The sequence below is a fragment of the Mesoplodon mirus genome (assembly GCF_964341445.2).
Source record: "Mesoplodon mirus genome assembly, chromosome: 2".
Taxonomy (NCBI): Eukaryota; Metazoa; Chordata; class Mammalia; order Artiodactyla; family Ziphiidae; genus Mesoplodon; species Mesoplodon mirus.
In genome coordinates, this window is record NC_138977.1 from 127,149,057 (window position 1) to 127,164,635 (window position 15,579).

The 15,579-nt window shown below is 52.8% G+C and overlaps 1 protein-coding gene across 2 annotated transcripts in view; it reads right to left on the reverse strand.

Annotated features, from left to right (window-relative positions):
• SORCS2 (sortilin related VPS10 domain containing receptor 2) overlaps positions 1-15,579 on the reverse strand; it is a 551,814-nt gene that overhangs the window by 289,234 nt on the left and 247,001 nt on the right. For both annotated transcript variants that reach the window (XM_082635333.1, XM_082635332.1), the window contains one exon: positions 9,941-10,008. In XM_082635333.1, coding sequence (XP_082491459.1) covers positions 9,941-10,008 — 68 coding nt within the window. The remainder of the gene's footprint in view (positions 1-9,940; positions 10,009-15,579) is intronic.

The following is a 15,579-nucleotide window of genomic DNA, read 5'->3' on the forward strand; positions in this document are numbered from 1 at the left end:
TTCAGGGGAAGAGGCCGAGGCAGGAAGCAGCCCCCTGACACCTCCTAGGTGCCAAGCGTCGTACACGCAGGACCTGTTGTCATGCTCATGGCCACCGCGAGGTCTGTGCCATCAGGCTCATGATACAGATGACGCCTGGGGAGGGAAGGCACAGAGCCAGAATGGAAACCGGATCTGTCTGGGGACACTGACCACGCAGCCACCCAGACCACCAAGTAATCCCAGCACCTGGCGTCAGCCTACTGTCTAAGACTTTCTCTCTAAAATAAGGCCTGCTCTTCCCGGGCCACAAAGGGCAGGGCTTATCACCTGTTCAACGTTCCTTACGGACACTCAGCACTGTCCACCTGTAAGGACCGTAACAGCACAACAGCTCTTTGCCCAGACACTCGGGGCCCCTAAGACACAGGCTGTGATGACCGAGGCTGCCCATGGGCTTCTGGAACGCTCTGCACATGGCTTGGCTCCGCCCACCTCACCCTCAGGACAGCCCAGCTAGGCAGATGTCCCCATCCCCAGGCCATCATCCGCCTCCACAGAGAAGAACCTTGATGCCTCTTTATGTTAGTGAATGTCAAGAGGTCATCGTCTGGGGACTTCCCTGGCGGTCCAGTAGTTAAGACTTCACCTTCCAATGCAAGGGGTACAGGTTCGATCCTTGGTCGGGAAGCTAAGACCCCACATGCCTTGCAGACAAAAAACCAAAACATAAAACAGAAGCAATGTTGGAACAAATTCAATAAAGACTTTAAAAATGGTCCACATCAAAAAAAAAATCTTAAAAAAAAAAGAAGTCATCGTCTAGCTGTGGTTTGATGGCTCAAATTCCCTAGACTCTGTACTCTCAACACATAACCCTAAAATTCTCTATGTTAAAAAAATGGAGAGAGGGAGATACCCTAGGACCGTAGAACCAAATCTGGTTTGAAACGAAATGGTATCAAAACACATTACAGGTAAAGAGAAGTGGTCTGGAAATCTCAAAGGCCAGCTCGTCTGGAATATAAAGTCTATACAGCAGAGCTTCCCAAAGCTTGTTCTGTGGAAAACCAACCCCAGGAAATGCTCAGCAGAACAAAAATAAAATAATACGTAAAAATTAAAGTGTATAAATAAAACAAAATTTAAACAATTGACACAAATAAAAATTAAATTAAAATTTAAAATAAAATTTTAAAAAAATGAAAGCTTATGGAATCAATTGGGACGGAGAAATGCCATACGACCTTCTCCTGGAGATGTACGACGCCCATTGATGTGTTAGAGACTCCAGTACATCCTACTGCAAAGGACCCTGATTGGTTTTCTTCCACCTAAGTAAGTTTACCTGATTTATACCACAAAACATGTATTTTCTGGAAACACCTATGACCACCTGTGATACTTCTGACTGTCATTCAGCAAACATTCACTTCACTCCCCTCCCCTCCCCCACTGGTGTTGGGTTTGACCTGTGACTTGCACTGGCCAATGGAATTTAGCAAATGTGAGTGAACAGAAGCCTTATATGTTCTTGCGGGGTGGGGAGGGCTTGACTCTCTTGCTCCCATGTTATGCATGGGAAGAACGGGTCCTGATGGCCCTTGGCCAGTCAGCTGGGCTCCCAGCACAAATGCAGATGTAGCAGAGCCAAGCCCACCAACCTGCAGCTCAGGTGGAGCTGCCCGGCCACCCCAGCCTAAGGCAACCAAACCACAGTTGCCCCAATGGGGAGAGAAGTTCCTGGTGTTTGCCACCGAGTTTGGGGTGACTTGTTACACAGCATCATTGTCACTGCGGCTGACTAATCCACCAGCCTACAGAAATACTCTTCTAAGAATCGCACTTCTAAGAATCGCATATTAAAAAATATGACATAGAGGAACATTCTTAGGAGGAAACATTCTTAGAAGGTGTATGGAAAGAATGAATGGCACATAGTAGGAGCTCAGGACACAGTTGGAGGACACCCATCTTAAAATTAAGGGTCCTGGAGAGGACTTGTGTTATTCACAGTGGAGAGGCAGGGTTGAAGAAAAAATTAAGCAATAGATGGGCATGAGATATGAACAGGTTAAGTCCCAGGGGAGGAGACTTGAATAGTCAATAAACAAAGGACAGTATGTTCAATCCCATGAAAAATCATGCAATTGCAAAATAAAATAATATTGAACTACGCTCTCACATCTGCTTGAATGCAGACATATAAAGTCATGATTCCAGAGATGTGGGGCTGGAATCACTCTGCAAACAGATTGACAAAGGCAGAGAAAAAGGAAGGTGGAGACATGGACAGATAGTCTCTGCAGCCCTGATGAGAACAGCTAAATCCGGGGGATAAAAATCCTCACGTTCCAACAGCAGGGGAAGGCTTAGCTCAACCAGCTTACGTGGCCTCCAGGGATAAATTACCAATTACTCAGCGGGAGTATCAATCACACTTCTAAAGGCAGTACGATGCCATTTGCATGAATTTTTAAAACACAGTAAACCGTAGAACATATTGATTGTGGATAGACTCGTACTTGTGTACTTAACACATGATGCCCCCGTGGGGATGATCCAGGCAAGGTTACTTCTGGGATGGGGATGGTGGGGCATGGGGGAGGTGGAAGGAGGGAGGAGAGAGCTGGGCTGGATCAGGATCTGGAGCAGTGTGTTTCTTTAAGAGCTGGAGGTACCAGAAAGAAAAAAAAATTGGGCTTCCCTGGTGGCGCAGTGGTTGAGAGTCCGCCTGCCGATGCAGGGAACACGGGTTCGTGCCCTGGTCCGGGAAGATCCCACATGCCGCGGAGCGGCTGGGCCTGTGAGCCATGGCCTCTGAGCCTGCGCGTCCGGAGCCTGTGCTCCGCAAGGGGAGAGGCCACAACAGTGAGAGGCCTGCGTACCGCAGGAAAAAAAAAAAAAAAATTTACATCTATCATAGCTAGGGAACCGGTATTGGGCTAGACTAGTCTGCTGCGGTAACAGCTGAAGCCCTAAATTCCAGTGACTTAACCCATATTATTCCTGTTCACCATCCACTGGCTCAAACAAATGATATGACCCCAAAATAACCACAAGGGAGACCAGGGAAGGGAGGAAAAGCTTGGATTATTTGGTGAGCACGTAGTTGTCTCTGGCACGTGGGTACCCAGGAAAGCTGGCACATCACATTCTGCGCTTTCTGTGCGTGTTAAAGATTTCATGATTAAAGTGAGGACGGCGGGAGAGAATCGTCCTCCCCCCACCCCAATAAAAGGGTGGGAGCTCCACCAAGTCACTCAGAGAAAACCTGAGACCCGCCCCATGGGTATTCCCGAGGTTGCCCCCAGCTGAAGGTCCTGCCCAAGGTCACAGGTGCGGGTAGAAGGGCAGGGCTGGCACAGCCTTCACACCGTCCAGGCACAGTGTGAACGGGGCCATGGACCAGGGGCTGCATCACAGCAGAGGGAAGGTGGGCCGAGGTCCACTTTCTCTCTGGCTCAGAATGCTCCCAGCCCCTCTTGTTCTGTCTGACGGTATCGGGGCCAACTCTGTGCTTCTGGCTCCTACACCACCTGCAGGGACGGCCTCATAGATGCGAAGGGTCTTGTAGGTCCCAGTGGTGTTTCCCAAGGACCTCATCTCCATACTTCCATCCATTGAGCCATCTGTCATCTGTCCATCCATCCCTCCATCTTCTCAGTCGTATGTTTATCGGTACATCTATCCCTACATCTGTCCACCCATCCACCCATCTGTATATGCATCCATCCATCCATCCACCCAATGTCCAACATCACCTTCCGTGCCAGATCTGATCTAGGTTCTGAGTATCGGGAGACCATCAAGGTGGACCCCACAGGTCTCCATCCTCAATCAGTGTATGTTCTGCCAGGCAGGTGGAGGAGGGAGTGGGGAGCACGGAGAGACAAACTATACACAGGAACCCCTACACTCAAGGAGTGATGAGATAAGGAATGCCTGGGGACTGCTTTACGCTGAGTAGTGGGGTGGCTTTTTTGAGGAAACAAGGTTTATGCTGAGATTGAATGTCTACAAGGAGCAGTACCTGAGAGTCAGCGCAAAGTGTACGCTGTACCAGCTGCCACAGAAGGGACGGGCCCTTGCACGGTCAAGTTTCAGCCAGCAGGCCGGGTGGCTGGAGACCAAGAAATAAGGGGGGAAGTGGAGGAGTTGGGGTGGGGGATGGGATAGGAGTCAGGGGCTCAGCGTCTCTGCAGGGAATGTGACTTGGATGCTAGTCCAAGTGCCCTGGGAAGCCGGCAGGATGCTAAGCCTCACTCCTAGCCAGCCCAGCCCCTGGCTACTCAACGTGTGGTCCCTGGACCAGCAGCCCGGGCCCATCCAGGAGCCTGTTAGAAATGCAGACCAGGGAAGTCTGAGGTGCACTGCTCTGGACCAGCCCTTCCTGGGGCTGTCCTCCCCTGGGGCACTTCTGAGACATGCCCACACTGAGTCCACATCTTCCAAGGCAGGGCCTGAGTGGTGGTAGTTTATAAGAGCTTTTTAAGTGACTTTTACATACCTCCCGCTAAGGGCCCACTGTCTACCCACTGGCCATTGCTCAGCTCTCGAGGGCTTGCGTTTACCACGTTAGAAGCATTTATGAGGCAGCCGAGTCCCACTGGCCATTTGGGATCCAGCTTCGGAGACACAAAATGGGCCTCTCAGGACCCCAGCCCAGGTTGGCCAGCAGCAATCTGGGCTCTTGAAACTTGACCCTGCAGTTGCCCAGACCAAGTAATGCGAGCCGTGAGCATTGTCCAGCACTGCTCAGAGTTTGCCTAGCAGCCCAGCAAGCTCAGTGTCACCTGAAACTTGTTAAAAACTTGTGGAGCGTCAGGCCCCGCCCAGACCTGGGAATCAGAGTCTGAATTTCAGCCAGACCCCAGGTGATTCACATGCCCCTGAAAGTGGGAGAAGCCCTTCTTTGGGAGATGGATTTTTCACCTGGGGACAATATCGCCCCCAAGGGGGCACAAATTGGTTCTTGAGGGGTGTGAAGATTCTTTTATACACGTTCATGTATAAAGCACATATCCCACATAGAACTTAAACAGAAATACAGTGATGGGCAGAGGAGGGAAGGGGCAATCATGGAAAGACAGTGGGTCCCCGTTTTCACACTGAAAGGCCGGCCTCCTGGAGCCCCCTCAGTGCCTGTCTGTCACCCACTCTGCCTGAACTCCCTCGGCACCTAGCAGAGAGCCCTGAACCACGGGAAGAACCTCTGACGTCCTCCTGCAAGACGGGGTGCAGGAACATAGGGGGACACGTACAGATCATTTCGTTCTCATTTTCATATTTCTAAGACTATTTATCCTGATCTTAAAATCGTTACAGTTCTATCATGGAGGAGATACAAATTGCACATGAGGCCTTTAGATGCTCCACGAGCATCCTTGTTCTATACTTGCCACTGCAGCTTCTGGCTCTGCCCACCGAAATCCCCCTGCCCGGACCTGGATGGGGAGTGGTGGCGATGCATGGGTGTTGGCCACGGGGGCTACCAGGGCAAGTAAGCAGGACAAGATGTGGGCGTGTGTGCATGTGTGCATGTCAAGTCCCTAAGGCCTTGCAAGGAGAGGGGCTGGGGGTGGAGGCAGTGAGGTGAGCTGGGATCCCCTGAGGATGCAGAGGGAAGTGTGGCTGAGGGGACAGAGGACAGGGACAGGTGCAGAAGCCATCGAGGCAAACAGATCCAGGTGTGATCCCAGAGCTTGGCGATGGACTGTGTACTGGGCTGAATGGTAGCACCAGAAAGATCTGTCCTCATCCTAACCCCCAGAGACTGTGTGCGACCTTATTTGGAAAAGAGGCCTTTGCAGATGCAATGAAGTTAGAGATCTGGAGATGAGATCACCCTGGATTACCTGGGTGTGTCGTAAATCCAAAGATAAGTGTCCTTATAAGGAACGCACAGAGGAGAGACACACGCGGTGCTGGGGGGAGGCCAGGTGAAGATGGAGGCAGAGATGGGAGAGATTCGGCCACTAGGAGCCCCACCAGGAGCTGGAAGAGGCAGCAGAGCTCCTCCCCCAGAGCCTCCAGCGGGAGCCCGGCCCGGCCCGCATCTCGATTGCGGACTTCTGGCCTATAGGACTGTGAGAGAACAAATTCTTCTTGCTGTAAGCCCCCAGTGTTCAGTCATTTGTCCCAGCAGCCCCAGGACATTTGCACAGACTGGACATGCAGGCCAGGGCAGGGTCAGCCGGCTCCTCTAGTTACCATTCGCCTCAGGAGGCTCCAGGAGGGGAGGTGGACCAGCTCTGTCCTCGTCCAACCCCTGAGGCCAACCAGCAGCTTTCTCAGTGGTGCGGGGCTCCCTCCCTCCCACCCACGCTTGCACTGATGCAAAGGGGCCCGGAGGCTGAACAGAGAACAGCACCCACGCAGAAGGAAGGGCAGAGTGCTAGATCACTGAAGCCAGCCAATGAGAGACACTCCCGACAAGTGGCCCATGAAATGCAGGACAATTAAAAATGCATTCAGCTTAGATTTCGGAGAGCCATTTCCAGAATGTAAATACCACACCTGTCATTAAAAATGCATTTATTGCAATTACACAGGAGAATTCTTGGGAGGCTGGGTGCGCGTTCAATAAGTGTGTCTTTAATAACCCCACTGAATACGTGTTGCCAGGCACTGGCACCCTTAACCTCCCTCCATGTGCACCCTAAACGGCAGACAGAGGGCGGTGGCATCCCCAAAAATGACCGATGCCAATCTTTCCCCTTCCAAACAAACTCGCACAAGTCTCAAAATAGAGAGGACATGAGTAGATGATGCTCACAAGAGAGAATGCGACTAAACACAGAAACTGCCCACCCTTGCTAGGAATCACAGGCGTGCAAATGAAAATGGCACTGCAGTCCCTTTGGGCCAGTAGGTTAGCAAGTTTTAGAAAAGCTGTCAGCCTTTAGCTGGCCAGGAGGCAGGGCACTGCCCCAGGTGGAGAGTTGCTTTCCTCCTGAAAAAGAATTTGGCACTTCAGCATGCCAGCTGTAAATCTGGTCAGTAAAGACGCGTCCCAGGGAACAAAATGGAAAGGAAAGCGCCGTGCTGAAACTTCTTACAGCAGCAGCAGGGCTAAGTACTAGAATGAATCAATTCAAGGGGCGAGTGCAGGGCCACAAAAAATCGTGACGCAGCCCGTGGTACAACATGGAAAAACGGGAAACATCTTGTATGTGTGAAAGAAAGAAGATCCACAACTTTATTCTACGTCTCACTGTACAACTATCTCAGCATAAGAGGGATGAGACAAAGAAAGTAATTGGGCCTGACGCGTGGGGATGTGGGTGAACTTTCTTGAAATGACTGATGCTTCTGCATGTATTTTCAATAAAGGAGAGAAAACGTCTGAGTCTAGAGACAGTAATGAGAAAGGAATGTGGAAAACTAAAATCTGTTGATTTGCTTTGGAGAAAAACTAACTTTAGAGGGTGTGCTGTCCTGGGGACGATTCACAGGTAATCTCCTTCAGCTGCACAACCTCCCATCCAGGGATATTTTATCCCCATTTTACAGACAAGGAGACTGAGGCTCTCGGGAAGAAAAAGAGGCCCCTGTGGAGCAGCTCTGAGGCGAGTGGTTTGGCCTCCTTGAGACAGGCTGGGACCTGGGACCCTTTGCTGCAGCGCTTGCACCTGGACAAACTTCTCCTGGAGCAACAAAATACAAAGAAACTATATAAGGGACTAAAAATAACTGAGAGCACCTGCAGTTGGGGCAAATTATGGACAACATGGATACAAACAGACCAAAAACCCAACTGCCCCTTCTGAAGAGCCCGCAGCAGAAACAGGGTGTCGGGAGCAAAAGCAGGGTCCTGAGCATGCCCCCTGCCCCCCTGCACTCAACCCCACCGAAGAGGTGGTCAAACCACTTAAGCTGCCCCTTCCCTGGGACCTGCCCCTCCCCTCACCCCATGTAAGAAACCAGCTCGCCGCCCTCAGGGAACGAGCAAGGGAACCTGTTGTTTGTTTTCGCTCCCCCCTGCTGCAGCAGGGGCCCCAGTAAAGCCTTGCCTGAATTTCTTGTCTGGCCTCTGATCAATTTCTATTGATTAAGGAGGCCAAGAACCCTGGTCGTTCACATCCTGGTTTCCCTACCTGCTTCTGAAGATTTCTGAGTCTGGAGGCCTGGTCCCCATGCTGTGGGGCTGGCCAAGGTCCGTTCCACCCGCCACGCTACCCCGACGAGGACTCGCAGCAAATTTTAACTACATCCAGCAACTCTGTCTGAATCAGCACATATTACACCAGGAAGGCCCGTTGACTACCCGAAGCAACATTTCTGATAATCTCACTTTCTCCGTCCCCAGCGGTGCTGAGATGCTGCGAGAGAAGCGGGAAGCTGGTACCCACACTCAGGGTAGATTAGTGAACATTCATGAAGATATGGGCTGACAGGCAGGAGTTGGGGAATGCGTTCATTAGTCGAGGAATTCCGCTTGGAGGAAGAGAAGACAAGTGCCTCTCTCCACTTTGCAGCCAAGGGGACCTGTCCTTGGACCATCCACCTGGCAGGAGGGAGCCCTCTAGGGGCCGGCCCTTCCCAAGGAGACTGGCCCTGAAACCGATCCTCAAATGTGAATCTTCAAAGGGCAGCCGATGAGACGTCACTGGAACTTTAATGGTCTCACCACTTCCCGCTCTCCTCCCAAACAATGAACGGCCTTATCGGACCCTGGAGGGGCATTTTTGAAAGCAACCTCCTTGGTGGGCGAGTTGCTTCCAGGCACGAGATCAGAACGTACCAACACATAAAGAAGCTGGGGATCGCAGCAGGAAAACGTCTGTTGCAGACTGCTTGTCCTGAGGCCGGCGATGGAATTAGAAAGCAGGCTGGTGAGTTTGGGAGGCAAATCCACGGCTGAGAGGGGCAGGCTAGGAAAGGTGCTTCTGTTGGAAAGGGGAAGGCAAACACACAGCTCCCCAAACCCCACATCAGCACCAGGGCGACCCAGCCGGCTGGTCCAAGGCGACACTGCTCCTCATTTAGCAAAGAAAGCACCCAACTCAAGGGTCATTTCGGCAACTGGCCAAAGCATTACGGAATTCCCTCCATAAGAACCAACAATGAATCATGGAGCGCCTTCACTAAAAGCAAAGCCAAAAGTCAAAAATAAATCAACTCAAGGTGGTTGCACATAAATCAGGAGTCCCGATCAGCAGGTTTCGGTGTTTTTAATGGATTTCAAATTTAAAAACCAATTACTTATTACTCAAGAAACACATCTTGGAAAGCAAAACGATTCAACACCCAGAGAACATGGGAATGGCGCACAGGGCCCGGAGGACACAGCATCCTTGCCTGAAAGAAGCTTTGAAACCACAGCCCAAGATGCTGGGAAACTTCCTTCCCCTTCCTGGGTGAGCAGACGTAAATACAAAGATGCTCATAACCAAAATGACTTCTCAAGGCCTCCTTCTCTCCCACCTCATTCAAAACATCAAAGAGGCTGCCTAATTCTGGGGCTGAATTCACATTTCACACATAAAGAGATAGTACCATCGTTGGCCAGGGGCGTTATTTATTTACCAAGCTCTCTGGGCTGAGCCAGGAATAAAGAAAGACACCCGGACCGTGAGGATAATCTGCGTGTTCGGGGGACTCCAGGAGCCGTGTCGGAAGCTCAGAGCACAAGCAGAGGAAACTGCGAACTGACCTGAATTCACAATGCAAACCCCCTTCCCCAGGGGAGGAAAAAAAGCGAGGGGAGAAGAACACAGACAGAAAGGAAAGAAAGCAAAGGAGCTTTCTGAACGGTTTTCTGTTCTCCAGCCCTGTCTGTGTCACTGACGAAACACTTTATTAGCTTTCAACTTCTGAATGCATTTTCCAGCCAAAGAAAAGTCAAGAGGCCGCCAGCAAATGGGGGCTGCTCCAGCCGGGCCTTGGGATCTCAGACCCCGGCCTTGGAGACGCACAGGTATGGGAGGAGAAAAGGCCCACCCTCGGGCTGACTTACCGCCACAGAGAACTTTCCAGAACCTTCCCCATGTCTGCATGGTAATACTTCGTCAGGATCAAGATCACCTGTGGCGGCAACAAAGACAAAGGCAGAAATCAGTGGATTTCAAGGTTCTGAACGGGAAATATAATATATAATGACACTTCCCCAACCCAGGATTTGGGGTCTCTCTAGTTGACCCCGGAGTCCCAGCCACCTTGCCCCAGAGCGCTCAGACCCGGCGCTGGTTTCTGCTCCTCAGAATGATTTGGGGAACATCCCAGTCCTGTGAGGTCCACCCAGTAGCTGCCACTGGGCAGGAATCACTCCAGCTCGGGCCTGGACTATCTCAAACTGTGGTCCAAGGGATGCTGAGGTGGTGGTTCTGGTGGGCACAGAACGCATGGGGCAAGGCTTCCGAAGAGGGGCTTAGTCCCCACCAGCGCCTTCGAGAATGACCAGCAGCTGGCCAGCATGCAAGACAAGACAAGGGCATCCCCGGAAGTACATGGTGTCATTACGTTCCCCGGAGTGGCAGCTGATGACAGAGCCAGCGACAGCGGGCTGGGAAGGTGGGCGAGGACAGCTGGGAGAGCGGGAGGGGCCCATAAATCATCGACGGCACACACACATTTTATTGGTGCTAAACTGTTCACTGCACACACTGGGCCCTACTTGACAAGACATCTTCATTTCATGCCTGTGCAGGAAATGCAACTGTTTATAAAAATGAAAATAAATGTGTGTAAGAGCACCCCAAAACTCTCCCCTCAAAAATGTAACAATCACAAGGAAACGAGGCTTCATTCACCTGCCGGGCAGGAAAAGAGCCCCCTCCCCAATTACTTCACGAGCCACTGCATTTTCCTGTACATCAAATTTCATTTCACTCACTGCCAGACCCTATTAGCTGCTCCTAACATTCCCGTTGCCATGGGAACCCCGGGAGGTAAAGTGGGAACAGCCCCTGGGTCCCAGCGGTGCCACTGGCCTGGTTAATTTAGGGTCACCACACTGGCCATCCCCAAGTTTGGTTCCTTCTCACGAGCAGGACTTTCTCTGCTCTCCGTCTTTGGGGGCGTAGCCGCTGCAGCAGTTTGGCTGGTCTTTCTTTCCCTGGTGATTAAAGCAGGGAAGATACAAGGAAGGGATGTCAAGTGAAACAGGACAGTGTGCATTTTAGAGGCAGCGATGATTAAAAAAAAAAAAAAAACCAGAGGTCTTGTCACTGGAGGCGCGATCAGCCTGCCTTGCTCGGGAACAAAGCTATTTTCTCCTGCAGCGCCCTCAGGCTGCCCTAGTCAAGCAGGAATCCTCTGAAGATTGGGGGAAGGCAGCAGAATGACAGGCCCTGGACGCGCAGGAGACAAGCATATTTTTAACCTATTGATTTATATTTTATACTCTTGCTGTTCCCAGAGGGGATTTCAAGAAGCGGGAGTATGACAGCTGGAAGGGACCTCAAAGTCTGTTTAATCCGGCCCCAGCCAGGGTGAAATCCTCACCCCCACAGCCTTCTTGAGCACCTGCCATCTGGGCTCTGCTCGCACACCTGGAGGGGCAGGGGGCTCAGCCCCTACCGTGGTGCCCGGGCCCCTGCGTGGGCTGAGCCCAGTCTCCCGGTAACTTCTGCCCCTGTGGACTAGTTCTGCCACTGTGGACAATCACCAAGGGGTTCCCCCTCCCACTCCCTTCTGGGTGACATTCCCCACTCATGACCACCCCCTTCATCCTAAGCTCCAGCCATTCCTGGCCTTTGCACAAGCTGTTTCTCATCTTGGGACCCTCTTCCCCCCACCACCTCTAATGCCTTGGTTAAATGCTACTCAGCTTTCAGATCTCAGGCTAATTGACACTGCCTCCAGGAAGCCCCCCAGGCCCCTCCCCTGGATTCAATGTCCCCTCCAAAATCCTTCAGACCCTGCGCTTCCCGCTCCCCCAGCACAGCTCACGGGTCTGTTACCAACACTGGGTAATGAGCCCTTTAGGGAGGGGACTGTGTCTTGTTTTATGCCCCAGCACTGGGCATAGCGCCTGCTGTATTATGAGCACTCAAACCGCTCATTGGAAGAAACAGAGGTGGCATTTCCCAAAGTGATGATAAATAAGGCAATGAAGCCAGGCAGAGGCGATGCCCTGGGCATCCATTCACAAGCCACCCTCTTCTGTCAAGAGGGCACCATCCCTCTTCGTGCAGGGGGACGGACTCGCTCTCCTGGCACCACCCTGACCTGCTAAGCCTGAGGAGAGTCTGGGGTCCCGAGGTCAGGACCCGGGTCGTGCCTGCTCGGGGCTGACACAAGGAGCTGCCCAGCTGGTCAGCCTGGGGGATAGAGAGAGCAGGGCAGCCCCAGCCGGAACCCCTGACTCTGCAGTTGGCAGCGGGAAGGACCCCTCTGCTTTGGGGGCAGAACCTTCAAGCTCCAGGCACCTCGCTTTCTGGATCTACAATGAGGAAATAATACCCAGCATCCCCTGGGAGGATAAGGATAAAGTTGTCAGCTGCACCTGGGAAGTGACCAACACACACCTTGTTAACACTCACCAATGCCAGCTTTGTCACCGATGTGTGGGCACCAGGGCACGCGGTTCACCCACATCAACTCTACCCCTGGGAATCCTATGGGGCCACCGTGTTATGATCCCCATTTGACAGATGAAGCAACTACAGCAGAGAAAGCTTAAATACTGCGCCAAAAATGACTCATCCAGGAAACAGATGAGTGGGATGTCTGCTTCCTGGATGCAGAAACTATGGGACTTCAGAGCTTAACTGCCAGGCTAAACCCATGTTCCAGAAGAGACGTCTATTCAACGTTGTTTCAAAGAACTAAAATGTATGACATGCCTTCTGGGGCCCTCAGCTAGTGGGTCTGGAAATGAAATATCCCAGGAGCTATTTTTCCAGCAGCTGGTGTGTTACTGCAGCTCTGGGGCGCTTTGATCTGGGCGGGAGAAAAATCCAGAATGTGAGTTGGGGCTTCTGTGTTCGGGCCGTTGCCAAGGGTCTCCTCCCCGCCCCAGGGGCTGCCTGAGCCCACAGCCCACTGGAGTCTCAGGACGGTAGGAAATCCAAGGAGAAGACAAGGATTGTGAGCTGCCCCTGTCCACGGGAGGACAAGCCACAGCAGCACTATCACCACGCTATTCCGCATCACCCCCCTGTCCTGCTTTCTGCGTTCCGGCCCTCTGGGCCCTGGGGGTGGGCAGGCTCATGATGGGGATGCTGGGGGCTTACGCTGTGCCGGCTCAGCACGTTTATCATCGGATCCTCACTCGGCCCCCCAGGGAGGGGTCGCTACTATTGTTCCCATTTTACTGATGAGGAAACCGAGTCACAGAGCTGACAACTCGCTCATCTGACATTGTACACAACAGAAGCAGGGTCTCTTGTGGCCAATCCGGGGCTTTCATTGGTTCTGTTTCCATCCCCCGACTTCTCCGTGATGTCCACCTTCCCAGCATGGGATGCAGAGATGCCCCTGGCTGCGCGCTCACCAAGGTCCAGCCAGCAGCCCTCCGCCCCGAGAGACCAAGCCGTGACCCCAGAGGAGCCAACCTCTCTGGACTTTCCCCTGAGGGAAAAGTCCTGTCCCTGAGGCCGCTGGGCCAGAAACTCTGTGAAGGCAGAGGTTAGGGTTAGTGCTCCTTTGATCCCCGCTAAATTCCCAGAGCTTAGCTCAGAGCAAAAGCTCACCAAGGTTTGTTGAGTGAGTGAATGAATGAGTAAAGGAATGTATATCCTCGGACAGAAGCTGATGACGAGAGGAACCAGAATCTGTCCTTCAGGCCAAGCCACCGCCAACCCCACTACCCCGATGTCTGGGTTCCCTCCAGAGCCCGTCTGCCTGGACCACTCCTCCTTCCGACCCCAGCAGACACCACCCGAGGGTGCAGGGCACGCCCTGTCCTTGAGCCCCGAGGCTCACTCACAGCAATGCCCAGCCCGACCTCAGGGCAGGAAGCTCAGGAAGCCTCGTGGGCGTGAGATCCCCCAACCCCCTTAACCAGCGAGAGTGTCCCCGACAGCCGGGCCCCGGTGGGCAGGCACCGACCTGTGCAGATATTCGGGCCTGCGCTCAGGAGGCCCTGCGCTTGGTTTAATTCTCTGCTGTCACGTCTTGAAATTCTTCAAAAGCTTGAACAGGGGCCCTAGGTTTTCACGACGCAAGGGACCCTGTGAGCAACGTAGCTGGTCCCCAGGCAGCTGCCCTCTCCTCTGATGTTCCCAAGTTCAGTGCCTCTCCATGCCCTGGAGAAAGTGTGTCTACTGGACGCCCAGTTGTACCAAGCCTGCTGAGCCCTGTATCCCTAGTCAGGGAAGCAAGGAGGGCAGGTCAATGTCAGGGGCTGGAAGGAGGCCCACATGGGCATCAGATTAAACACCAGAGCCCATGAGAACCTGGGACAGTTTCCTCCAGTGCCTCACTCTAGAAGTGGGGTGAGTGAGGTTCAGAGACGGAAAGGGGCTCAGTGGGGACAGACGCTGGTCCCCAGAGATCCTGGTCCGGAGCCCAGCCACGCACCCACTGCCCCTCACATTAATCCAGGGCCCGTGCCAGCCTGCTCCCTCACTGTGGGTGGCCAAGGGCTCTCTCTCTAAGAAGGAAAGGAAACCCTGGCGTCCACGATCAGCTCATGCAGAGACCCCCAGCTCCATCACCACAGGCCTGTCTCTGGCCCCCACTCCACAGTTCAATTGCAAACCCCACAGTGAGTCATTCAATGTGCTCTTCTCTCTTCTGTCCGCTGAGCCTGTTATATTCACTTTGCAACAGGGCGCTGGGCCTGTGTCTCAAAGTGCCTGAAAGGGGCTTATGGTAACAGCCCAGTAGGTGAAGGAAGCCCCGCCCACCAGCCCAGGTCCCTGATGTGTCATGAAGGGATCTCTTGCTCTGAGGGCAGGCTGGTTTGGGGGAGTCTCGGTGCCCAGGGCTGATGGAGGCCAGTCCCACCTGGAAACAGCATCCACAGCGCTGTTTCTATTTTCTCCATCAGGTCTCGCTGGCACTCCTGGCACCGCTTCTCAGATGCATGAGAATAAAATGAGGCGGGGGCAGTGCAGTTGGACCACCCTAGCCAGTCAGTTAAACCCTCTAAGCCCCAGTTTCCTCATCTGTGACATGGAACTGATTCACGTAGGACTTCATAAGGCTGCTGGGAGTGTGATGTCTATGCACACGAGCTTACACCAGAAATCAGAACACAGACGCCGGGGTTAAGGCCCCGCCCCCTGAGCGGCCACTGGCACGTTTCCAGGTCAATTATTTCTGGAATCCTGGGGTTGGATTTACAAGAACATCACCACTGATGGAAAGTTGCTGGAGCCTCTTCCTCTCAGTCGGTACCCATCTGGGTCGGAGTCAGCAAGGCGGTGATGGCTCGAGGCACAGGCTCTTTGAGGGGCAGAGCGCTGAACTGTGAGCTGGTCTAACCTTGGCACTGGCGTGGGTTTCACCAAGCTTCATCTTCACCAAGTTTGCCATTAGGAGCGCTCAGCGCCGCCACCCAAAATGTGCCCATCTCAGAATGAGAAACATCCAGATCACCTCCAACTTAGGGCCCTGAGCCTTCTAAACAGCCAATAGGAATAGACTTTCAAGCCTCCATACACTTGTGGGCCTTCCAAGAGGTCAAGAATAATCAGAAAAAAATAA